Source organism: Chlamydotis macqueenii, chromosome 4 (assembly GCF_036417535.1).
Source record: "Chlamydotis macqueenii isolate bChlMac1 chromosome 4, bChlMac1.mat, whole genome shotgun sequence".
Classification (NCBI taxonomy): Eukaryota; Metazoa; Chordata; class Aves; order Otidiformes; family Otididae; genus Chlamydotis; species Chlamydotis macqueenii.
In genome coordinates, this window is record NC_141559.1 from 73,030,885 (window position 1) to 73,058,039 (window position 27,155).

At 40.5% G+C, this 27,155-nt stretch overlaps 1 protein-coding gene across 1 annotated transcript; it reads left to right on the forward strand.

The window, feature by feature from the left end:
* Positions 1-460: 460 nt before the first annotated feature.
* HTRA3 (HtrA serine peptidase 3) lies at positions 461-27,155 on the forward strand. Its single transcript, XM_086746580.1, has 9 exons — positions 461-1,316; positions 10,674-10,773; positions 12,533-12,755; positions 13,448-13,642; positions 16,334-16,366; positions 17,025-17,139; positions 23,251-23,299; positions 25,118-25,213; positions 26,179-27,155. The coding sequence occupies exons 1-9, from the start codon at positions 893-895 to the stop codon at positions 26,342-26,344; spliced, it is 1,401 nt and encodes a 466-aa protein (XP_086602706.1). The 5' UTR covers positions 461-892; the 3' UTR covers positions 26,345-27,155.

Sequence of the window (27,155 nt, forward strand, 5' to 3'; positions counted from 1 at the left end):
CTTTGGTGGCAGCGGTGACAAATGTCTTTATTACCACTGACAACATTAAAGAAGAGCATGAGCGTAGACAAAATGGCTGCCAGCTTTCTGCCCTCTGCACTCACAGAGGTCTCAACTGCCGTCTTTGCACATATTGTCTAACATGTATATATTTGCAATTTTTTCGCCCACCTCGCTCACCCACAGGCGCTGGCGTCCAGTGGACGGCCGCAGCCGGGCTCACCCCGCACCTTTCCCCGCTCGGGGGGATGATTACCAGCAGACGGGCGTTACCTGCCCTGCCACTCAGGGGAGCTAGCCCTCCCCGCTCTGCTCGCCCGTGGGGAGGCTGTCCAGCCCGGCCCAGCCCCCCGGAGGGCTCCCTCTCAGCCAGGCCCGCCCGCGGGGAGCCCTCCCTCCCCGCCCGGGGTGGGGCCTAGGCGGTCGTTGCCGGCGCGGCGCTCCCCCGGCTGCTGCTGGAGGCGGCGGCGGCCGGGTGCCCGTCCCACATATAACGCTGCCGCTCGGCGCTGTCCTCACTGCTTCCCGCGGCCGCCTGGGGACGGTGCTCACCTTGTGCGGCGGCTCGACCATGGCTCGGCGCCTCAGCCCCACCAGCTAGTCCCGGGAGCAGCTGGGCTGCCGCGCCTCGGACGGACCGAGCTGCTCTAAACTCTGCGGCTTTACATCCAGCCTCCTTCCTTCCCTCTGCTGCTCTTTCCCGCTCTGCCTGCAGCAGCCCTGCTTGGGGCAGAACGGACTTTTCCCGCCCGTGTGTGCATAAAGCCCGACTTTCCCTTCCCTCGCTGCACTGCGATTGCACCTTCCCCCCGCCTCCCACCACCTGCTCCCCGCGGGCCGGGCGGGCTCGCACCCCTTCTCCGCCGCTCTCCCCGCCAGCAGCCCGCCGAGGATGCGGGTGTCGCTGCTGAGCCCGCTGCTCCTGCTCTCCCTCAGCTGCACCCCGGGCGCCGCGGAGCTCTCGCCGGCCCGCGCCAAGTGCCCGACCCGCTGCGATGTCTCCAAGTGCCCCAGCCCCAGCTGCCCCAGCGGCTACGTCCCCGACCGCTGCAACTGCTGCCTCATCTGCGCGGCGGGCGAAGGGGACTCCTGCGGCCGCAAGGAGGACCCGCCCTGCGGGGACAGCCTCGACTGCCGCTACCCCATGGGCAAGCGCTTCGCCAAGGGGGTCTGCCAGTGCAAGCTCAGCGCCCAGGTGTGCGGCAGCGACGGCCGGACCTACGACAACATCTGCCAGTTGAAGGCGGTGAGCCGCAAGGCGCTGCAGCACGGCCTGCCCGCCGTCGCCCAGGTCCAGAAGGGAGCCTGTGAATCGGGTAGGAGCATGGTGGGGGCTGCCCGCGGGGCGGGAGGGCGGCGGGTGGAGGGTGCAGGGCCGTGCTGGTGTCCAGGCTGGGAAAAGCTGTGGTGTTCAGTCGCCTGGGAAGACCGGGTGGCTCTAAGGACTGTGAGGGCTACAGTGGCAAGGTATCTCTCCCCACTGCAGTGGCGTGGGGAAGGAGTGCTCTGGTCTTTTCTGAGTGGCAAAAATCCTCCTCCGTGATCCTCAGTGTGGGCTAGAGGCCTCGGCCTGAGGTTTGGGAAGGTTCCCCTTGGGTAGCATGGCCGTGGGTGCCCCAGTGCTGCTGCAGCACTTGCGTGAGCAGGAGGCAAACACGCTTGACAGCACGGAAGCGAGCTCGGTGGAGGCGTGAGGCTGTCAGGGCAGGGCAGCGGTTACGTCCTCAGCCGTTGTCACTACGATGAGCTTCCTCATCCTGCCAACACCGCGCGTCAGGTCAGCACTCACCGCTGAGGCGTCTCGGTGGCATCGCCCGTGTGGGGTGCACTGCAGACCTGTTGCACCGCGGCCTGTGCAAGCAGAGCGGGGACCTGCGGACACGTATGCTCCGGGGCCTTCCCTGGTGCTGTGTGGGACATTGACTGGATTCACCTGACAGGTGTCTGGGCAGAAAATGCCTCTTAAAGCCATGTAGCTCAGATAGGGCAGAAAAAGCACGGGGTATTATATAAGGCACCTAAACCATATCTTTTGCCTGTTTTGTTTTCTTTTCACAAGAAGTTTTGTAGTCTTGTAGAGTCTAAAGTGTGAAAAAAATGCCTGCGAGTCTCCTATACAGTTTAAAATATTGACACTCAGGATGTCAAACAGTCTGTTTGCAGTAACATACTAAGGCTTTTGTTTGATCTTGGATATGGTGTTACGCTGTGGTAACTTCAGGCTGGATGGTTTAGCTTCAGAAAGTTTAGTAATCACTTACATTGTTTTTTTTTTTTTAGTATTAAAATCAGTCAGTTTATGGAAGTGTTAATGCTGCTAATCTTTTCACGTTCTTACTGATATTTTAAGAGTTTGCTTCTGCTACCTTTCTCCTAGTGTTCCTGGAAAGAAAAGTCATATGCGTAATGGAGTTTTAAATCATGCATTAGTGTTTCCATTAGGTCAGGTGGACCACTGACCATCCTGTGTGTTCATAGATAGCAACCTTGACAAAATGATTGGGAGGAGTCAGAGGGAAAAGGGCTACTATTGTAGCCTTTCTATGAATAAGGGACTTTTCATATATCCTGCTCATGAGAGAAGGTGAACAGTGGCATGGAGAGGGAGGAGGTCAAATGATATTTCTGGAGTTACTTCAGGACTGTCATGTCAGAACCAAGAATTGCTCCAGATGCCAGCCTGGAGCTGCAATGATCGGTCTCTCCAGTATTTTGTAGTTACAAGTTGCTGCTTGCCTCTTCCTTTTCACATCAACGTCCATTAGCTTTAGTACTCATAATACTTGTTTGGAACCAATCCATGTGAAATAATCAGAATGTTTAACCAAAATGAGTGAGCTAGCCTACATCTAAAGACCTACTGAGTGCTTGGGGTTTGGTATATATGACATTTTCTTTAAGGAATCCTCCTGAATCTACTGCTAATAGGCTTAGGAATTTGGAGCTGTGAGGTAGAAGTAACATTTTTTTTTCCCAAGCAACTATTTGTGTTCACTTTATTTTGGCTTTATTTTTTTTGTCCCAGAAAACCTCAGCTTAGATGAAGCATCTGGTTCTCTGTTAAGTTTTAATTTTTTTTTTCAATTCTACAGCTGCACAAACTGAAGCTCAAAGAAACCAAGTGTCTTGCCCAAGGTCAGACTGAGTTGGTGATTGAGCCAGGAATAGAACTGAATTATGTTGGTTTTTTTTTTAAAAAAAAACCAATAACATGCAATGGGTGTAATGAGAGGTTTAGAAGAAAGTCGACAGTTTAAAATTGCTGTCAAGTTTGTCTCTTTTCCCTGTTCTTGAAAGACATCTGGCTTCAGATGACTCCGAGTTTGAAAGGCTAAGCTAGTTATGAAGTAAATCCATAATATTTAATATATGTATTAAAACAATCTCCGATAATGGCAGCCTTACAAGTGTGACTTAGGCCATTTTCAGAACATGCAATGAACCTGAGGAGCACCTTTTGGAATGTCTGCTCCTGTCTGTCTCCAGTTTCTTATGTTAATGCCAAGTTAGATCCTGGCTATGACAAACCAAGATAGGCTGAGACAACTTAGCTGTGGTTCCCTAAGTGACAGAAGTCTGGTGAACAAGGATGTATGAAATAGGAGTAGTAAAGGATAGTAAAGGATGCAGAAAGGAAGAGACGAAATAGGTGCCTGGGATGACTGAGTGCTAATTCAAGAACTGGCAGAATTTAAAATATATTTTTCCCTGTTGAAGGCCTGGATTAGCTTGAAGAACACCATGCCAAATTGCCAGTTTTAGTGACGGTGTACTAAAGGGGGTGTTTACTGCATGGAGATACAAGAACTCTGTCATTGATATTCTTCAATATGCCTGCGCCCTGAAAATTATTACTCATACAGTTAGGCTTATCCATCTGAGCAGACCTATGGACTTCTCTGAGAATCTAATAGGAACAGTCTGTAGAACTCCTAGGCAAATTTTAACTATACACTACAAGTATTTATTTTTTCCTTTTCAACACTAGATACCTTAATATATGGGAATTGTCTGCAGCAGCTAGCTTTTTCCTGCCTTCTGTCTCCTGCCGTGAGAAAGACAAGCTATTACAGGCTAGTGTGTAAGTAATGGCGTAAATGTTTATGGACGACAACCTCTGTAATCAAAGACCAGTTCTTTCAGAGCCATCTTTCTCACTGCAGCAAATTTAAGTTTTAACAATGCGACATACTGCTCTATTAAAGTGTCAGACTCCTCACTCAAAGGATTCACAAGGTCACCTGGAATCTACGGCCAATTTATGCCAGACTTTCTTGCACAAAGTGCTGTTTATGATCTCTCAGTATAACTCTCTTGGTACAGTTAATAATTCCCTGCGATGTTATTTTGCTAATGGTGTTCTGTGAAGATAGTTAAGATGTCAAAAAAATTGTATTTTCTCACCTAGGACATGGAAGCAAAAAAAATTTCTTTTTAAAAATAAGAGTACTATTTTGTCAGTGCAACAAGGAAAACTAAAAGAATCATAAAAAAAACCTTTGAGGAAAGAAGTTCCAGACAGCAAGTACCTTGGCTTTGACACTGATCATTTGCAGGGTTCTACCTGACAGTGTCTGTCCTCTGCTTTGTTTAACTGAAGTCACTCTCAGAAAGTGGTCATGATATAAAGCCTCACCCATGTCAGTCAAATCTTTGCAAGATATGATCCTAAAAATTTAGTTCCCTAAAAGAAATGTTTGAAATACAGTTAATGCATGAGCAGAATCATCGCACAGTTCTACATGTGCCTGCACATAACCTTGAAGAAACAGAGGAACAACAGAGCATATAATTCCTTGCGTTTCTGAGAAATTGGCCCAGTAAGAGATACTGAAGTCTCCTACTGGTATTACTGTCATCAAAGCCTTACGGCTGCCTCCAGCTGTATTTAGGGAAATGCATTTCAAGGTATTGGCTGGAAATGCAAACTCTAGTCATGTTCCTTTACTGATTGTTTTCCTTGTGTGTGAGTTTGTTTTGAGTTCCTGCAGGTGAGGATGAATATTGTAGAGTGTTTGGTAAATACTCAGAGTATAGAACTTCACTGCTTTGTGACTAACATAAAAGAGATGTTCTCATTGCATCTCCTTGAGAGAGTGTCTTGGGAAGGAGGAACAACAGGCATCTGAAGTCAGTGAGGCAGTGAGGTGTCTGGGCTGGAAGGTTTGTGCTAGTCTGTCTCCGTCTGGCTGTTGTGATTGCTGCGCTGCACAAGAAAGCCACTTTGGTGTTGGTTCACCAAATTGTTTTCATCTGTGCATGGTAGACATCCATTGTATAAGCAAGTTGCCTGAACCATAATGTGGCATTAAACTCACCGAGGCTTTATGGTCAGTGCACAGCTATGCAACTTGATCTTAATGCTGAATTCATCCAAAAAGCTGCCCATGAACCTATGTTTCCAGCAGATGTTTCTGCTTTTTAAGCAGAGACATTATAATCTTTTATTTGTCTTTCATTTCTTTCCATGAAAGCACAGTAGGGACTGTGTTTATCCCTGGTGATCAGATCTGCCAGGTTGCAGTCCTCCCTTAGACATAATAATTTTGCTGAACACAGAGATCTTTTCTGAAGCTGGTTTTAAAAGGGGGACAGGGGAGCAGCCTTAAAAGAATGAGTTTCCCAGGCTCACAAATTCTTAATGAGTATAAAATTGTGGATTTTAATACAATATATTGTCTTTAAGAAAGCATTGAATATGAGTTGGTTTGATACTACAGGGAGAAAGCTGGCAGATATTCAGAAACTCTCAGTCTTCGGCAACTGTAAGTGGGTCTTCAGTGGGATGATGACGATTTATTTCTGCTGGATTTTTTTTTCAGTTCTCTTTGTACTAGGTTAACTCTACAAATTTGCTGGAGTTGTTCCTGATTTACAGCAGTGTTAATGAGATTGGAGTTGGTCTATTGTCTCTGCAAAGAAGTAAATACAACACCATTAAATGAATTCATAGCCTGTAGATAACACTACTATGCAGGAAAAGTCTTAAGCTGATAATAAGGATACTTCTACTTGACAAGCACTTAGCTTTAGCCATGTAAGTACAATGTAGCAGGAGCCCATAGAACTGCAAAGCTAAGATCAAATTTTACAAAATAGGCTGAACATCTTTAAGTCCAGTTTATGCACTTACATCCAAATCTGGATTTTGAGTGTTCTGTGACAGGAGCTGGAGAGCTTCTGAAGATCTAATCACTTAATTTATATGATAAGATGGTAGTTCAGATTTGCTCAAAATCTGGTTGATTTGTGGCCAAGGAGCAGACTGGGAAAATCTAGTTCTTTTGATTAAGAAATATGTAGACAGCTAAAAACTCATTAAGTATAAATTTGTTTTTGCTTCAAGCACAACCTGGTTGCAGCACCTTTGATACCTTGGTTATACAACAGATAGTTAATTGGATTAAGTTATGGCTTTTTGTCAAGACAAATTAGTTTTAGTTAGTGTGAGATGATTCTGAATATGTGGTAATAACATGGAAAATAATGGATGTTATTGAGAGACCTTTGAAAAAATATGTGGTAAATCTCAGTAGGTCAATAGGTCAAAATACCCAAAGCTGCTGTAAACTCAGAGCTTTTACATTCACAGTCCAGCAGAGGTCCGAGAGCTGCATGAAACTCTGCAAGACAGCAAGAGTATCTGTGGCGGGGAAAAAAAAGAACAAGACACATTTAATTTTATGTTTTAGTAAGAACAGTAGCAGCAGCTAGTGTCTACCAACTAATGCAAATTAAATGATAGATTGAAGGTCTGACATAAAGCCCTGATTCAACTACTACAGTTATAACACTTGTTTTTGGGGTGACCTTATACAGCTTATACAATGTTGGATGTTGTTTCCTTCTTCAGTTTCTCAAGCTGCAGTTCCTCCCTTTTAAGGTATATTGAGAACTTCTGATGAAAACCAACAGTTTAATAATTGTGCACTAAAATGTTTTTTGTAATTACTAACATTTTAGTTCCCTTAAATAGGGCTGTATGTGTGAGAGTAGGTGTTAGTTTGCAGTTATGTCTTCCTGGGGTCATGTATAGTGTTTAGAGGTTCTTATCACCCCCGGCTTGCAGAAAATTTTCAAGAGACATCAGTATCTATGAAGGCATCTCAACTTTGTAAATCAGTTTTCACCAGTATTTAGTCCCCATCAGACACTAGTAAGAACAGCTCATCTCTAATCAGGCCAGTAGATCTTCAGCTACACCTTTCTTACAAAGTTTGCATGTCTATTATTGTATAATCCTCCTTTGTTTCAAATTTACCCTTAATATGAAGTGCCAATTTGGACTCACCTTCAGGTTTGAGTATTCTTGTCTTCTAACCCCAGCAGAGAGGTTCTGGGCTTCTGCTCAGACTGAGAAATGCTTTCACAATGGTATGGAAAGAAGACAAGCTTTGCTTCAGTTTCGTGGTCACCTCCCTGTATTGATGCATTTTGTTTTCTTCGACTCTTTCCATGTGTACATTGATCACTACCTCTTTCAGACTTTTTCTCTCTGCCTACCCCAAATCTTACCTGGAAAGCCACTGCCACTCATGATGTTTCCCTGGTGCCTAATAAGGAGTGGTGCAAAGCTGAGTTCTTTGGCAGGCGTCCTGCTCTGCTTTTGGCCATGTGCAGTGCTGCGATAATTTGGCATGGGCAGAACAGTTCAGCACTCAGCAGATGCAAAGGGGTTGAATTGCCCTGACTCACATAGAGCTACGCTGATTTACACCAACTGAAAGCCTGCATTCACCATGCTTTTCCCCCCCAATTCTATGCTAGTTCATCAGCTGAGCATGTTGCCAACTGTCTTTCATAGATGTGTAGTCACTTCTGTTAAGATAAATGTGACGATGATGTTGTATCCCATCACTGAACACTGCTGTGGATGCAAGCATTCAAAGTCATGTTAGTCAGCTTGAAACGATACACAGCATAATCAGGCAAGCTGCTTGTGAATTGAACATGTGATAAATCTTCACTGGCCCAGTAAGGAAAATAAATAACATTATGTTGTGTTTACATTTGACTGTCCTCTGTGATTGCTGTTCGCAGTGTCTCTTTTAAACTAAGTACTGAAACAAGCTTATTCAATTGGTTAGAGGGATTTTTCAGAGTGCGTGAGAATGTACATAAAAATAATAGACCGAATCTAGTCCTGACAAGTTGCTCTTTCTGTTTATACTGTATCATATACATTTAGCTTGCTAAATGTAAGCATTATTTCTTTCCTCTCAGAAGTAAATCCCATGTCCAGAAACAGGAAAAGAATTTACGGACTTCTATGGAGAAATACCTAATTGTCTTGATCTGATTTCTTCTTCCTTGGTATCAGTGTTGGGTCCATTCCATAAGGTCTTGTCTTTGCCTCACGTCTTTTGGATACTGTGGTAATGTAAGGCCTCTCACTTTCTGACTTGGTAGGTCCTTTAACACCTTATTGTGAAAGCTTTCTGAGAGACTATAGGCACTATAACAGCAAGCTCTCTGTCAGCCACTGTCCTATGAATTCATTCAAAGAGCAGAATAGATCAGTGAGACGTCTTGTTTTGTAAATAGGTTAGACTCCCTTGTGCTGTCATCTTTATATTCATTCAAAGTAATTTACAAGTTACAAGGTTTAATGGTCAGTAAAACACCTGTAGATATGAATTGGTGAAAATTATCTTTGAATTAAGAACTACACAGAACACCAAAATGTATGAGAACTCTTCTTTCTCCTTTCTTTTCTGTGTATCTTTCCTTTTTATGCCTCCTACCTGCTTTCCTTTTAAGACAGAAAGAGACCTGGGTAAAGGGCAGCTAATGGAAAAAATACTTTCAAACGACAGAATCTGTATCTAGATTCATTATTATGTTTGGTGCTCTAGAAATAGGCGAATCTAGAACTCTTAAGACCAAGTGTTGACGTGGTATGTGAGAGCTACTGTGGAGTAAGTTCATCCTTCAGCATGAGTTGAACTTAGAGCAAATTGTGATGGTGCAAAGCATCGCTGCTGAAGAGTTGATACGAATTTAGAGCCTCTCCCTCCTGACTAAATGGCAGTAAAATAATTGTATCTCCTGGAATGAATAGTGTGCTGTTGCACCAGATTTGAAAAAAAGCCAAAAATGCTATTCCTGCATCTGACTACAACTTGTTTACTTCCTTCCGTAGAATCCATAGTTAGTTTTAAAACATCAGGCTGTGAAAATGAAATATTGCTATTTGAGTGTGCTGATGTGTACCCTAGCATATGTTTAACACCTGTGGTGATAAGTCCCCGTGTATTAGGGACGGCAGATAAGTATGACATTCTAGCTCACGCAGTATGATTACTTTCTGATGTTGTGACATTAGAATCCAGGATGTTATAACCTTAAAAGCCAGGATGCTGTGGACTTTTTTCCCCTCTCTACGATCTTCATTCTACAGAATTATACTCAGTATTCATAAATGTGGTGTATAGTGCTGTTTAACTCAGTACCACACTGGCTTTTGTCAGAACATTTAGTATTTAGTAACCTATTGCTATATCCAGTTGCTTGTGACAGTCTGAATGTGAATTTGCAAAACTGTTTAGGTGCAAAGGTTATAATTTACAGCAGATTTGTAACGCGTCTGCTTTAGGACTTGGGTTCTAAATGCAGTTCCCAAATGCTGCAACTAAATTACTCAGCACTTGATAGAATACTGCATCCAGTTTTGGACCGCTTAATACAAGAAGGGCATTGACTAACCAGATTATGTTCAGGAGAGGATCACTAGGATGTCTGGAGGGGCTGGACATATGTCCTGTGAGAAGAAGCTGAGGCAACTAGGCTTTTTCAGCCTGGAGAAGAGAGAGCTTCAGGAGGACCTAACAGCAGCCTTCCTGTACTCAGGAGGAAGTTATATATTAGGAAAAAAATTTTTACAATGCGAGTTGTAGAACACTGGAACAGGTTGCCCAGAGAGGTGGTGGAAGCCCCATCCCTGGAAACGTTCAAGGGCAGGTTGGATGAGACTCTGAGCAACCTGATCTAGTCGGGGATGTCCCTGCTCCTTGCAGGGGGGTTGGACTAGGTGACCTTTGAAGGTCCCTTCCAACCCTAACCATTCTATGATTCTGTAAGGGAGACGGAGACAGGCTGTTTACAGTGGTGCATAGTGAGAGGAAGAGACAGTGGGCATGAGTTGAAACGTGAGTCTCAACAAGAGAGGTTCAGACTAGATACAAGAAAAACTTTTACCTCATGGAGGATAGTGAAGCAGCGGGACAAGTTGCCTGCAAGTCTCCATCCTTGCAGGTTTGCAAGCCTCAACTGAATAGAGCCTTTGAGCCACCTGGTCTGCTTTTGCAGCTGATACAGCTTTGAGCAGGAGGTTGAACTAATCCCTTCCAACCTGATTTACCCCATGACCCTATGCATTTTGGATGATAATTAGTGGTTGTCCTGAGAAAAATAGTCCAAAAAAGGCTTGTAGACTTCTAATAAAGTCAAAGAATTTATAGGCAAGTGATGCTGATGTTTTATTTTCTTAGGATCAAGCAAAATGCTGGATAAGTTTGGAACAATTCTTAATGACTTTGATTATTTTTTTCCAATACCTGTTTCGAAACTGTCCCAGTAGGAGAAACAGACCAATTAAAAGCATATTTATCTCACCTAGTTGGTAAAAAAGTATGTTGTCTTATTAACATATCCAATTCTTTCTGCTAGTATAGGTCACCTACAGTCCAGCAGCCCAAGATACAAATTCAACTTCATAGCAGATGTGGTGGAAAAGATTGCACCTGCAGTTGTGCACATTGAACTTTTCCTCAGGTAATACTTTTTTTTTTTTATTTTAATTGCATTGTTTAACAAAGGTTTACAAAGGTTTTCCAGTGTACTATCACTTTGAATTTTTGTAGTTCACAAAATACTCTGATACATAACTCAGAGACTTATTTTTCCAGAGAACCACCCATTTGTGTGTTTTGTTCCTGTTTAGTAGACATATTTTATTTGGCTTATAGTCTTTACAGTGCTTTACAATACACATTGTCTTCCATAAAATAAGTTTATCTCATCTTTGGAGGTCTCTTCAGCCTTCACTAAAATGTGTTGCTTGTTGGATTATGTTTATTGTCTCAGTTTAAAAAAAGCAAGTCCAGGAAGTAGGCTGGGTAAACATAGCTCCTTGTTGCTTGTTCCACTTTGAAGGAAAGGTGGTTTTATTTTGGCAGGGAGAACATAAAGAGGTAGCATGTTGACCAGATGTAACCTGTCTAAACACAGAAATGATTTCTGATAGGAAAAAAATGTACTAAATTTGCTGACCAAAACATATCAATATTCAGTGTACTGAAGCTGGAGCTGAGGAGGGAAGTTTAACATTGAGTGCTGAAAACAACCTGGGAGGCAGGTTTAACGTTGAGTGCTCAAACCAACCTGCTGTCAGAACAAATTATTACAAATATTATATGTACTCCATTACCTGAAGGCCTTTCTGCTTGGGCTCCTTTAATTTTACATAGGCGTAAGAATTTCTTGGAGAATTTTTATAGGCTTTCTTAGGATGCAAAATCAAGATAATCAGATTTTCTGAGACGTAGCTTTATGCACGTGATGATTGGTCTTTTGAGAGAGCATTGCAGTTGAAGATGTTTAAGATCTTTGCATATGTAGTTAAGATTGTTTGTTCTTTCCCCTATAAGTAAATGTTTGTCCAGCAGCCTGCTGGGCACTAATTGTGATACTGCCTTCTGCCTGGGATTGGCTCCAATTCTTTACTACTGAATAGCCCAGAACTTTCAAACAATTTCCTAATAAGGACCACATTTGGAAAAAAGAAGAATTTGTGGACCTTTTCTCATCTTCTACTGACCAGGCACTTTCTGTTCCCCTAGCTAAACTAAGGTCATTACAGCAATTGTTCATAAAGAAAAGTCATAATACTTTATACAGTTTATAAAGGCTTTTAATTGTCTGTATTGTAGCAAATGTTGTTTCCCACCAAATTTTACCCATTGTTAGTAGTTTTCATTTCTTTTCTTTCTTTCATAGTCCCAGTCCTTTCAGTTTCCACACATGATTTTTCCTGCTGGTCTGCACTTGGGCTTCATAATTCCCTGAGACATCGCCTCTTCCTTTACTCCTCTGTTTAGCTGCAATTTTCCTTCTTCCCTTTTTCCTACTAGAGGATCAGTTCATTTTTCAGCCCTACTATTTCCTGTCATTTTTTTCCCATATAGAAGCAGCAGCTGGTAGGATGGGATGGACTCCTTCTCCTTCCATTTTTGTCACCTAGCCTCTGTGCAAGGAAGCCTATAAAGACAGAATTGGAAACCAAAGGAAAAGGACCCTGCGGGTTGTCTGAAAAGCTCTGTTTCTATCTCCCTGATTGACTCAAAGTAGTCACAATGTTCAGAAAAGGATCCTTTCTTTGTCGTTTTTCAAAATTTAATTTTCATGAGGATTGTAACATTGGCCATCAAATGCTTTGTTATTTCTTATGATGAAAGACGGTAAATGATTTCCAATGTAACCTTCTCTAAGTTACGCTTCCCTTATGAGTTGTAATTACTTGATTTCTGTACAGGCACCCACTCTTTGGTCGAAATGTCCCGCTTTCCAGTGGATCTGGGTTTATTATGTCTGATTCTGGTTTAATTGTGACCAATGCCCACGTGGTGTCAAGCACCAATGCTATATCAGGGAGACAGCAATTGAAAGTGCAGCTACAGAATGGAGATACCTATGAAGCAACCATCAAAGACATTGACAAGAAATCAGACATTGCAACAATCAAGATTCACCCTAAGGTGAGCGGCAGAAACAGATGAATTAATTTGGGAACTATATTTCAGTTGCGTTTAGCACAGAGTGATTGGCTGAAACATATGTTTAGAGCTTCTTTGGAAGTGTATCACAATGCACTGAACAAACTGTTTCTCTAGGCCTGGAAATTTTTCCTATCTTAGGATTGATTTACTTTATCTTTTGTGCTAGGAACTGCTAAAAAAGAAGAAAAAAAAATGCAGCTCAATTAATATCTGGCCAGATTCTGCTATCTTTACCTGAAGAGCCAGGCTATTTTGTGTAATCCTTCTAGCTTTGTGCCAATACATGGACTACTAGGTGGTCCATAGTGTAGGGTAAGTGGCAGGCTGGTCAGTAGCTGGTTTGTATGCTATTTCTAGGAGGAAGTAGGAACAGTCTGCTGGAAAACAGGGAAATCTGTTTCAGAATCTTGCTGGCTTTTATTTCTGGATGAAATTGAAAGGTACTGCTGCTAGCAGATTGTTTCTCAAGACAGTTTAAAGCAATAACACCCTGCAGTGTACTAATTTTACCTGGCATAAGTTTTGGGTACATGACAGTGAGTGGCTCTTTCATTAATGTAATTAAAAGTGTATGTTCCTAACTTCTTGCTAGTTTTTCATCTTTCCAATCAGGTTATTTTCAGATATAAACAAATGTGGTTTTTTTTTCTTTCTTTCTGTGTTTATTTAAGAAAAAACTACCAGTATTGTTACTGGGACACTCTGCTGATCTGAGGCCAGGAGAATTTGTGGTGGCGATTGGAAGTCCATTTGCCTTACAGAACACTGTGACAACAGGTATTGTCAGCACTGCTCAGCGAGATGGCAAAGAACTTGGCCTGCGGGATTCAGATATGGATTACATTCAGACAGATGCTATTATCAATGTAAGTACTAGGTATGTGAGGAGCTGAGCTTTACAGTCCTGTGACCTTTAAATCCCCACCTATTCAGCAGGGAAGTCTGTGCTCTGAAAAGTGAATCCACGAAGCAAAAGAAACTTTGTTTAAAATCAGTGATAGGCTCTTCTTTTTATAAAATACTATGCAGTGTCTGTAAGCTGTGTTCAGGCATTAGTGTTGTGAAAGGTACGTTAAATAAAACTGCCCTCTTTGGGGTTGTCTAGGTAGATGTTACATATGACAGACCCTTCTCATTCTGTAGATCTTGTACAGTACTACATGGTGTATAGACCAGCAGTAAATCAATACATTTCTCTCTTTGATTGTTCAGCTGATCTGGCCAAGCAAGCTGTAGAATAGAGCCAAAGTTTCTTTCATCTCCATGCATTAGAACCAGATGGAGTTGTTAAGTTGGTGATATCTGCTTGAATTTAATGATGGGACACCCAAATAAGAACCTAAGTTGAGAGCTGGATTTTTTGTTGTTGTTCTTATAGACTCATAGAACAGTTAGGGTTGGAAGGGACCTTTAAAGGTCATCTAGTCCAACCTCCCTGCAAGGAGCAGGGACTTCTTGTTTTCCCTTTGCATATCACATACTCCAGTAAGAATCTAGATGTAAGATAACGTAAGCATGTTGTATAGAAATACATGAAAATAATATCCCTTCAGAGCAGCTTGGAAGGATCGAAAGAGCTTAAGTTCTTGGGTGGGTATATAACTTACAGTGATTCTAAAAAGAGCACTGCACATGTATCTGAGGTAGAAAATGGCCTGAAATTTTACAACTTAAATCTGTTTTAGGTTGAAAGGAAAATATTTTCAGCATTTATTTTCTGGACCTCAGTGTCAAATTTGACACAACCAGTCATAACGCTTAGCGTTTTACATGTGCAAAGTGCTTCACAAATGCTTATCATCACGGACTTGTCAAGAGAAGTTGTGTGGAAAAAAAAGAGAGCAATTACTTTTTATGCTAAGATATAACATAAAAGTGAGCTTTTTCAAAAATCTTCTATATGATCCAGGAGCTGAACCTCTTAAGACATTTAATTGGAATTACTTTCTTCAGTTGTGAGAGCAGAATGAGGAAAACTTACACAAAATGAGTTACTTGGGAGCACACTTTGAATTGGTGGTAGAGACAGAATTAGAACATGAGATTCTTGACTTCACGCCTATACACATTCCTCAAGATCAGACTGCTTCCTTGTATATACTTAGTTATTCACTGCCCTCAAAAGCTAATGAGCAAGTTTAGACAAAGATAGCAGAGTGTGTCAGATAGTGCTAGATCAAATGGAATAGTGATGGCAGAGGAGGTAAGGAAAACGACAATATATTTGATCTGCTTTGCCGTCTGAGACAACAAAGTATGAAGATAGTCCCTGGCATAGGGATGCTTTGTGCTTAGCTAATGTGCTAGTTTTCTCCTGAGAATGGGAGGAGTTTGAGAGCTGGTCTATTCAGAGCATTCCTGTGGCTCAGCCAAGACTTGCCTGCAGGAATGTGCATGCAGCTGCCTTCTGAGAAATGCTAGAACAGCAGGAACATGGAGCAGGAGAAAAAAGGGCTGTACGTTCCTAAGTTGAGCTATACTGCATGTGCTGAAGTTCTTTTATTATCGCATTCTTCAAGCAGAGGACAAGTGAATGAAAGAAAATGTGCTGAGGAAGGTTGAAAAATCTTGGTTTCTTTGTGTCAGTCAGAAACAAAAATCAAGTGTGTTGCCTCTGATCACTGAAAAGGTACAATGTAAGAAACTGATCTCTTTAACTCAAACTTTGAAGCTGTTTTAAAAACTTCGATGTCTGTTTTATTCTCCCGAGAATCTATAAGGTTTGCCCAGTACTATTGAAGTGTAAACAGTTTATTTGGCTCATGTTGCTGTCATGCATCACTTAGCTCGTGTTTATTTTGAGTGGTAATTCGCAGCTCTTGGCTGTTCAGTAGACCTGCTTGAAAACTCTGACCTCACTCAGAAACAAACTTGTTGAGCCAGCATGAAGATGGACAACAAACTTCTCCAGCTCTCATTTCCTGTAGTCTTGTTGGATGTTTCCTTTGAAGGCCATTAGGTATTAGGCAATTTCAGACTGCTCAGAGCTGCTATATGCCCTCCCTAGAGAGGGCTGCATGTCTGTGGTTACTAAATCAATCCTTACATGGTACCTCCCTCATAGCGATATGCTGCGATTAGACATGTAAAAGCACTGTGTTCTTGTCTGGTGGAGAATAAGAGAGACCAACAGTGTTACAAACCAAAGTGATGAATAAAACTCCCTAAGAACTGTATCTGCACCTCACTGAAATATAACTTTAAATAGCGAGATTAATTATTTCAAAATTTTGTTCTGACAGTCTTTAGAAGAATCAAAATACTTGTTTTAACTATTTAATGATTCCTCTTAAACTTAGAGTAGCTGTTTGGAGTGTTAAGTTACTGCTCCTAAATTAAGGCCTATTTCTGAAAAGAAAAATCTAATCATAAGAGGTGTGAATGGGTAGGGTAAGACCTACCTGTAATCTTCTATGATTAATGTTGTTTACTTCAGTGCTGCGTAAGAAATGACCTGCTCTCTTTCATTTTCTTACAAACAAAATACTGTTTGATGTGAAAATTGCATTTCCTACAGTGAAGCATGAATTTATTGTTCCCTTATGTAATTTTTACAGTACGGCAACTCTGGAGGACCTCTAGTTAATTTGGTAAGTTCAGGGGACTTGGTTTTGGTTTTGTTTTTGTTTTTTTTTTTTCCCAAGAGCTAGTTTGGAATAAATGGGAGAATATTTTTTTAAAAGATTTATAGGTCCTACCAGCTTCCAGTCATTCCAGCTACTGGTAGGCAGACACCCTGAAGCTATCACAAACTATGCCAATTAGACTCAGTTCATACACCATTGAAAAACACTTCCCCATAGAGCAGAGGAAATTTCATACAGCAGTTGGGAAAATGGGATCTACTAGGAGCTCATCACACTATAAAACCTGGGATGCAGGGCAAAGCTGGGACCTGGTTAATTCATACAACTGATCTTAAAGTAGCTTTCTTTAAAGCAGCACTGATTGGGCAGGTTGGTGAGTGGTGGCTGTGGTGGTAGTAGTGACTCCACTGCTCGCTCAGTGGAGGGAGTCTCTTGCAGAGTGGTGGGATGGACCTTGGATGAACAAACTGTACTGTAATCTCTCTGGCCCTCACAGTTAAATGTGAGAGGGATTATAAATCAGAGTCCAGATCCTTCCTTACAAGTAATGTTTATTTCTTGAGTGATTACAACACTCTGACATTTCTTACCAGGAAATGCTAGGCAGTGAGCTGACCCCTGTCACTTAGAAGCAAATTAATTGGGTGCTGTCTCCCAACAGGATGGTGAAGTGATTGGGATTAACACCTTGAAGGTCACAGCTGGAATTTCTTTTGCTATTCCTTCAGACCGCATCACTCAGTTTCTCACAGAGTCACATGACAAACAAAGTAAAGGTAAGGTCTGCAAGAAACAGTGACGTCTTCCAATTATTATCCTGATCTGTCAGTGAACTGCCAAAAGACATGGGTCTAGGATCCTGTTACTGAAAGGAGCAGCATTATTTAAAGTATAGAACACCATAGACTTGGAAATAGAAAACAACTTCACAGAAGTGGGAAAGACGTTTTATTACTCAAACCCCAAGAGCAGACAGTATCTTTATAAATCTGGGAAAAAGGCCTCTGAGGATAGTGAAGGCACAGATAAGTCATTACAGTCTCAAATAATCTTGAAAACAGATCGTCATCCTCCTCTTTCACATATTGTCCAAGCAAAAAGGAGATTAAGGGGTACTGTAGAGAATAAGGTAGAAACTTTTTAAAACATATGTCCACGGATGGATTGTAGTGTGTGCACTATCCATGGATAATCTTTATTTTGCCATGGTTATCTGTGTCAGTGCTATATAACTGAATACTGTGGTAGACTCTCAGACCCTGGTGGAAAAAGAGCTGTGTGCTAGTTCCTAAAGAAATATATGGGGAAGTGAGGGAGAGACAGAAAAAAAAGACAGACCTCTGCACCAAAGAGCACATAAATGTAAATATATCAGTAACTGACAACTGCAGTACGCTGAACTTTTTTGTGTGTGCCTGCCTTGTATCTGTCATACTGTACTGGATGTTGTACTATGTGCTACACAGCCAAGGCTGATCTAGTAATGCTTCATCCAGGCCAAACCTTCCTTTCTCTTTTTCTTGCCAATGTATCTGTCCACACCCTACTCATCTTGTATCATGACTGTTGGCTGCCACTTCTCTTGAATCTTTTTGATATTAATCTTTTCTTCTGAGTTTATCGAGTTGCTGATGCCAGGGTTGTTTCCCTACACGGTTGTCCTCTCATTGTTCTCTCAGATACTGTTATTTCAGAAACTTCCCTTAGTTAGAGGTTTTAAAGTTAGGCGTCTGCTCTTATATTTGAGACTATCACAATTCTGATGGATGCCCTCATCTGTGTTTTGCTGAATTGCCCAAATTAAATTGTTTACACTTGTTGCAGAGCGGGGGCAGGAAGTTGATGAAAAAAGTTGTTAATTATGTGCTGAATAGTACATTTCAAAGTAGCTGCCATAATTTTGTTTCAGCTAACAAGTCAAAAAACCTATTTATTCACCCAGGTTACTAACTGTTTGTCAGCTTCTGAGAGAAGCAGGTCTGTATCGTTGGTGATGTTACCCTTCAGAACCAGCCTGCTAATCTCAAACGAGGGAGGAGTGAATGCTCACCCTGCAGTTGTGGCTCTGGAGGCGTGAACGCCAGCCTTGTGCGGAAAGCCCACCATCTGCCAGCGGGTTCCTGGTAACTGAGGCTGGAAAGTTAGTGGACGCTAGAGATGCCACCACTGAAATCAGCCACCTTGCTACTTCAGGCACCTTTGCCTCCAGAGAATGATGAACCCACTGAGCCCAGATAGAGGGCCTGGGGATAACTTTGCCTATGGAACCCTAAGAAGAAAAAACAATGAAAGATTCAAGTTTATTTTGTGATTGTAACGTACTGTCTGATTTTTTTTTTTTTCATCATTCTCATTATCCTCTAATTAAAGGAAGAAGATTCACACTTACTCTTAGCATCAGTGTGACTGTCACTGCTTGGCATACCGTAGGCACGGGCAGGTTTTGTGGTTTGTTTTTTTTTTAAATTTTTAATTTTTTTTTTTGCTTTTGTTTGTCTGAAGTACCTCGTATGTTTGCTGCAGGCAGAAGAACAGTAATTTAAAGCCCTTGATGCACAGAGAAAGAGAATTCCTAGGAGATATTTGCACCATAATTGAGACTTAGTTTGCATTTTTTAGGCCTTTAGTAATAGTTTTCAGGTTTGTTGTATAGGCGTTATTTCATGACATAAGAAATTTATGTAAGCAGAATTTTTGGGATTTTTTTTATCATGTTTTCTTTTGCTCTGGTTACATTTCAGTAGTTTCAGTGGGATCCGCCCTTATGGTACAGTTAGGTCATAGAAATAAGTTTAAGGGTATTACTCTGCTCTGAATATCATATTGCCTGAAGATTATAAAATTCCCTTAGGAAACCGCTCTTTCCAGATTTACTCTGGCATATAGGAGATACTCAGAATATTGTTTAATAAGCTTGACCTTAGGCTTTTAAATCTCAGTTGATCAGATAACTACCAGTTTTATATAGAAGGCATATATTTTTAAGTCCTGTTCGTTGTACATAACTGCAAATGTATGATCTACTGAAATACAGGAGCAGAGAGGGGGAAAAAGGAGAGGATGGCATTTGAATTAATCATTTGCACTAATTATTATCTCAACATTCTGTATTACCTAATGCATGGGTAATACATAATAATACCTAATGTATTTTTGACCAAAGATTTACAACACTTTGCATAGAGGTATTTATCTGTTGAATGGTCTGAAAGCCTTTGCTCATTTTGAATTTGTTTGTAATAATGTTAACCTCCTTTTATACTTAGGAATTACTAAGCTCGTGCATGAAGTTAAGTATCTCCATCTATATCTCTTTTAACCATCTGTGTGTTCTGTTTTTACCTCTGGAAGTTATCTGTATGCTTAAGCATTAATCAATTTTTTTTACTTCGCTGTCTTTATTAGTGTCCCATAGGAATTTCTCAGTTTCAGTCTTGGCTTTGCCATCTATTCCTAGTTTACAGATCAGCAGAACATAAAACTAGGAAGTGTTCAAACATAGGATGGAAGACAGTAAGTTAGCAATTTCACAAAATACTATAGAGAAAATCCAGCCTAAGAGGTCAGCCTGGCCTCTCATACAGTGTTAGCAGAAAAGTGAATAAACCTTGTTTCATATGAGCAAGGAGAGATGGGGGGGAGTTCTGCATTGGCCACATCCAACAAGTCATTTATATGAATCCTCATTTACATCCCCAGAACACTTTATTAGTCGTGTTGAAACTCTGTGCTTACCTATGTATTTGTATGATCATTACTGATAATTATTGCCAATAGTCATGAGGGTTGCTTAGGGGGCTTTCTGAGTATACATTCAGACTACTGATTAAATTCAGCTCTGCAATTTTTATGGAAGGTATGCTGCACATAATTCAGCATTATAGACTCGAGCTGTTTTCATAGTTTCTGTTTGGCAGTGGAATATCTTTCTTAAATGCTTTCAGGACTGCTCATGCAATCTGCAAGACGATCTAAGTGCAAACGGAGTGAGCAGAGAAGTAGGAGTTTTGCCTGCCGCTTGAATAAAAAGTGCAGGATTCATTTCTTCACTCGGAGATCTTGGTGATATCCTGGCCCCACTGAAATCGACTGCAATGGGGATACTCATGTGCCAGAGTTACTCATGCCCATGAGAGTTTGAGTACCTGACCCATTAATTTGGATTTATCAGTTCTTTTTGCCACAGTTTATAAGTCATAAACACTTATGCCTTCAGCCTGTGTTTATCTGTCTGGTTTGTATTTCTGTTGTTACCAGCATCAATAAAAAAAGAAAAATTTAACAGTAAAGCAAATGTTTTCCTTACTGTGGAACAGAAACCTCTGTAGACAGTGAACTGCTTCTAGATATTTGGGGTTAGCTGCTTGTGACTTTCTATTAACAGAAAACAGATTTAAGTTTAAACCAATGGTTGAGACTGGATTGCTTGACATTGTACCCTGGAATCAGTGTTTAATCTGGCCTGGTGTTTACAAAAACAAAATGTGATTTGAATATCTCTCTCTGCTGTGCTGTGCTCCGGCTTTAAGCCACGATGGTTTCACATTTGTTCAACTTGATTGTTCCAACATGTTAGCCTTCTTTTAACCGCTGCTGGGACTTCACCGTGGTGACGTGCTTCTTAGATTTACAATCTCACTTTATTCCAGTTCTCTTAATTATTTTTTCTTCTGCCTCATGATTGCACAGATTGACAGGTTTTGAGACTTTTTATTCACAGAGCAGATATAATATAGCAGTGGTAGTTCCAGGTGCCACATACTATTCTGCCAATGTGACTCAACCCTGACGTCAAAATGCCTATCCTTTGGGATGATAAAACACTACAGCTGGTTGTCTGTGCCTGTTCAGTCTCTGCTGATACTTCTAATAAACTGGACAATTATATTCCCTCTAACCATTGCTGATGAAAAATTTGTTTTTTGTTTAAGATGTTTGATTGGGTTAAAATTTTATGAAATAGACTTTTGCAAAAGAAAAGGCCTGCGGTTTCTTTACCTGTATTCTGACATACGAAATGGCTGGGGGTGGGAAGAGGAGGAATCCAGACTCTGATTCTAAAATAATCCGTAGCTCATAGCTATTAGTTTTACTTTATACAGTAGGCTGCTACTCTTAAAGTATGAACTGCTATTTGCAGTGTGTCAGACTTATTGAGGAGAGAGGGCTGAAGGCCATTCTGAATTTCAATGCATGAACAGGGGTGAAATAGTACCCCAAACTGCCCTAAGAGGAAGGTGGAATGAGACTTTTAGTTGTGAATAAGTCTTTAGTTACCAGATTGATTTTTTTTTTTTTTTTTTTGCTCCCAAAGTCTTATTTTACGTGTACCATTAGCCACTGGGTAAATAATTCCCTTTTAGATCGGCATCATTTCTGCTGTGGTTTTTCATTCTTGCACAGTCTTCTCCTTGCTGTTTTGTTTCTTCCAGATCAATTATTTTTGTCCCTTCTATCATTTTCTGTTTTCTTTCATGTAAACATTTCTAAGTCAGCCCCCAAAATATGCCTTGTGTCTCTGCACATTTCCGCATCACAGAGGTGATGACCAGGCAAACTGTTTAATGCAACAGTAAGCTGTCACCAGAGAGTCTGTCATCTTTGTGTCTCTTTGGTTTGACAGCAGACTTGTGAAAACGACTTCCATCATTTCACTGTCCACAGTGCAAGGGTGGGTGGATTATTTTCAGGTGGGAGAGTTATCAAGTTTGTATATTATTAAAAAGTGAACGCTTACATTTATGCCGTATAGACTAGAGAAGCACTGTGAGAGCATTAGTTCATGGCTGTGCCCAAAGCTTTTGAGTAATTGGACTTTAATTTTGAGTCATTGGACTTCTTCATGACTATCTTACTACAGCTGATTTTGATCTCATTAGTTTCACTTTAAAATACAGGAAAGCCAGAACATTTCAGGGGAAAGCAGGGATGACAGTTACAGATGTAAAATTGTTCAGAGTGTAGTAAATCCAATGTTTAGTAGTCAACATTTTCACTGACACTAATGGCAATATTGGACACGCGTAAGATTCAGGACTAATTCCTTTACTTGGGACTGCTTTTCTTGGAAAGAATAAGAGTTCGAGGAGACTCTGTACATCTCTCTTTCAGACTTCTTCCTCACATTAGAACATGGAGAAGCTCAAATAAATTGTGAAGTAGTTATGCTGGAACAAGTCAGGGGAAATACTGTTTCACACCGGATATAGCTAACTACTGAAGCACTCACTTCAGGAAGTCATCAAACTGTTGTTTTTTTATAAGACAGCTGTGCAATATCATGACTACTAAAAGCCAACTACAGAAATGTGGTACTGTTCCTAAAGCAGTAGATTTTCACCATTTAAAATTCTGCAGAGTCCTGGCTAAGGTCGATGTTGTTTTTAAAACTTGCATTTCATTCTTTGAGGTAGAAATAACAAGCCATTTGCATTAGAATCAGTGGGAATCTTGTGGTTGTCCTTTCTATGAAAGGTGGAAATTTTAACTTCTTTAAATATCATGTCTACATTTTGATGAGAACACTCTATGATTAAATTGTCTTGACCAGTTTCAGATGAAATGATGGTTATGAAATTTTCCATTTACTGAAGTCATGTGATACTAGATCACAGAAATATTCCTGAATTTCCTGAAGGAAAACTCTTCTGCAGTGTAAATGAGCTTCTCTCTTACCCTCACTTGCAGGAAGAGGGATTATTATTCTGTACACACGAAGGCTAGTGAAAAATAAAAAGTTAACTCAGTGTAAATGTGTATGATTTCTATTTAGTTTTGTTAAAAGCTGATACATCCTGTTTTAATTGACAGGTATTTTGGGTCATCAAAGTAGTTATTTTTGTTGGTGTTTGCCTGCATTTCTTAAATATCCTCTGTGCTATTTTCAGATGGGAAGAAACGTTTCATTGGCATCAGAATGCTGACAATAACACCTGCGTAAGTATCTTAGAAAGGTAATCTGATCAAGCATACAAAATATGGTCAGTAGCTGTTCAGAACTTCAACATTCAACTTTCATTACAGATCTCCAGACAATCCAGAAGTGTGCATTAGCTTCTACGAAATCTGTAAACATTTTAATGATACTGGTGAAATGTGTGTTCTGAGACCTGAAAAATCAATGACAGTCATTCTCTAAATACTGCTAACAGTGGATGCGCTGTTGTCAGCTGAGGGAAATTAGGAAGAGCCTGAATACTGGTTTTGGTTCTTGACAAGGATGTCTGGAGTTACACTAAGTTTCAGGTGATATTTAAACAAACTGCTACTTTCAGGTGACCATGAGTGCCAATGACAGATCAGCTGACTGAGGGTTTGGCGGTAGTTTTATCAGTGCCAGTGGAGGCCATATGTGAGATTTGGTGCCCAACCATTAACTGAAAAGAAAGTAGTTGTTAAAGTGCAGAACTAAAGCTTCATGCCTCCACGTTAAAAAAGCCAGAGTATGGACACCCTCCTCCAGTTCTTGACTGTCCTTTCTCTGTCACGTTGCTTTGTTCTTGCTGTCACCCGGATATATTCAGGGATAACAAATGAGGGCTCCTACACTTATGTTCTTTCCCAGCAGTAGGCACGTTTCCAATGTGGCAGTAAACTACAAAATTAAACAAGACAGTTTCCAGCTGAGGTTGTAGTAAAGCCGTCTTTGTTTATTGAGTTACACTCTTGCAATTCTCCCCAAAGGGTGAGGTCCTCAGCTGGAAGGAATCGGTGTAATGGCATTAACATCTCTGGGCCACCACCAGTGGAGAGAAACTCAGAATGTTTCTCTGCATAATTGTGAAGTGAGCATGATGTGAGATTTTAGTGCTTTCGTGGCATCTGATGAATGAAGCAATGTAAGTTTTCTCTAGGCCTGTTTTCAGGAAAAGACAACTTCCCTTGGTGTGTTTGCTTTAATCATTTATTTGTTAGCTTCCTCAATACAAAACCAAATGAAGTGAAGCTGTGTGCAGCCATTTGGCTTGTTTTCCATCTGAGGGACCCCAGGTTTTCATGGCGGACAGCAGAGTAGTCCATCATTAATTTAAAACTCATTCTTTCTTCAAATGGGTTTTAACCCGACTATACACAGACATGAAATGATGTCATCTCCTCTGAAATGAGAGGATGTTTTTAGAGTCTCTATATTGCAGCTGTTTCCTGTCTTCTTTCTTTAAAAAAGGATGCACAAATAAGTCCTCAAGAAAACTTGAGGAAGCTGAAGTTTCCTTGTAAAACTCACACATTTCTGATCTACCTGATGATTGAAGTTATCAAAAGCAGTATTGTTCTAGATAAAGACAAATTAAGAATGACTTGCAAAATGAAAGAAGCAAAATTGTTCGCAAATTTCTGCCCCATCACCAGAAGTAATTCTTTGGGGCAGGAATATCTTTTTTCCCTATACAGCACCTAGGACAGAGAGTACTCCTGTCCCTGTCCTCTGAGAGCCCCTGTCCCTGTGCATTTCTACAGTGCCCTCTGCTCTCCTGCTACAAATAGCAAAAGTCAGGTTCTTGCAGGAGATGTATGAAACCATTAAATATAGCATGCTTTCCACAGGTAAGTAGTTTTGACTCTCTTAAAATCTATGTTACTTGTTTTAGTCCAAGTTCAAATTCCCTACATTCACATCACAAGAACAAGGGGCTAACTATTAACGGTTAAGTCATTTACTTTGATCACTAAAAATTTGAGAATAAATAAATAATAATTTTTGAATGCTACCGCTTTTGTAGTGGAATCAAATGCTATGTAATCTTGTTCTTCTAGCTTGGTGGAAGAACTGAAACACAATAATGCTGATTTCCCTGATGTCAGAAGTGGAATTTATGTACATGAAGTTGTTCCAAACTCACCTTCTCATAGGTATGTAGAGCACATTATTTTCTTCACCATAAATAAACCTCCAAATATATGCTATGAGGTTATATTTCTATTTCTATTCAAGTACTTCCTCATACCAGTCTTGATTTGTATTTAAACAATTAAAAATTGTGCCTTTAGGTTAAAAAAAAAGTTAAAATATTTGTATTAAGATTCTGCTCACATCTACAAAAGTGAAATATTTCAATATCAGAACTTTAAAAAATGACATTATGAAACACTAATGGTGTGCAAGTTTAAAGAACACCCAAATACAATGAACCAAATTTTGTTTTTGAAAAGTATGTTGAATATTAATAAGCAGGAAACAGGATAGCATTCACATAAGACACTATCAGAGCTATTATCTGAGACAATGCTTTATCTTAGAGGAAGAGACTATTTTACAGAGCACTTGGAAAATAAAGAATACACTTCTTAATTCTTAAAGTAATTTTTAGAAAATGCAAAGGTGATAAAAGCAGCTATTCTGGATTATGTTTGAACAGCAAGAGGGAAATAATTTACCTCTAGTTCAGTTGGTATGCTTAGCTTGTCTTGAAATTTTGAGAGTGGTTTAATCTCCAGTGCTTGAAATGCATACTGGAGAGATAAACGCACGTTCTTGCAAATGGACAGAGTGGAGTGTGTCAGCCGTGGCTAAAAGTATTTTCTATTTCTCCATTGCTGTAGTTTTGTGGAAGACAAAGAGAAAGCTAGACCACTCTTACTGTAGATGTGTTTTTGCTGTTTTAGAAGAAAATCCTCAATGAAATAATGCAAGCCTGATTTTGCATTTGGCAAGTACTGCTGATTATTCTTTCCTAGTCAGAAGGGCAGAATTTCCCTTCGATGGAAACTAAAACAAGTAAAAATTGATCACATCAGCCAAAGCGGTGGTGAATAGTCTGTACTTTTTCTCAGCATAGAATGCATACTTAACTGCCTTTTTCTTCTTATATTTGTAGAGGAGGGATCCAAGATGGAGATATTATTGTTAAAGTCAATGGGCGTCCTTTGTTGACTTCCAGTGACCTGCAAGAGGCTGTGATGAATGAATCACCTCTACTACTTGAAGTTCGAAGAGGAAATGATGACTTGCTATTTAACATTGAGCCTGAAGTTGTCATGTAAATAGAATTGAGGAAGCGCTCACCATAATTAAACTCACTTATTCTGGAACACTAGATACCTCCTTTACAGCTACAGTAATTATACTTCCTGTTGACTAATGACAAGGTGGACTAACTTAATTGCCTGAGCCATTTCTGTACATAGTAGCTAGAGTGAATTCAGTTATGCCATTTATAGATTTAATTTTCGAAGAAATTTAAGAACTGTGCTCTGGGAGGGGGGAGGGGGAGTAAAACAAATTTTTGGGGAGCTGGTAAAAATGAGGTCCACTTCCAGTTCCTGCAGGTTCAGAGCAGATTCAGTTCTGCATTTTGAAAGACCAAAATACTACTGGAAGTGAGGAAGCATGCCAAAAGGGGCAATTATTGTTAAACTACAATCATGGCTGCAGCAGAGCCAAGCTATTGCAATGCACAATTGAGCTTTTTTTTTTGTGTAACTTTTTCAATGTGAAAAGTATTGGCAAAGCTTGTATTTGTTTTCAGTGCTTGTATGCTATATGTCGATGCAGGTAGATTAAATCTGTAAATATCGAAAGGAACAAAAATGGTATCAGGCTATAGAGTGTTACACCTAGGTCATGCGATTTTGGAATATAGTAAATGATTCTTATAGAATTAATGCCTTATATATAAATCAAAACGATGTGCTGAACAAAGTTAAGTTTGAGAAAGTGCACAGTTTTTTAAGAATTTGATACAAATTAGTTTTGCAATTTACTGGTAAGCTTTGCTGTAAAATTGTTATACTACTTTTGGCTTGTACTGTGTATGTTTCTACTGTAAGGAGATTAAAGTTTACATGAATAATG

What these genes read in the sequence shown, in the direction of transcription:
- HTRA3 (XM_086746580.1), top strand. Translation starts at nt 893, where the DNA reads ATGCGGGTGTCGCTGCTGAGCCCGCTGCTCCTGCTCTCCCTCAGCTGC. An exon ending in CACATTGAACTTTTCCTCAG is followed by an intron (nt 10,774 to 12,532) that starts GTAATACTTTTT and finishes ATTTCTGTACAG; the next exon opens with GCACCCACTCTTTGGTCGAA. An exon ending in ACATGACAAACAAAGTAAAG is followed by an intron (nt 17,140 to 23,250) that starts GTAAGGTCTGCA and finishes TGCTATTTTCAG; the next exon opens with ATGGGAAGAAACGTTTCATT.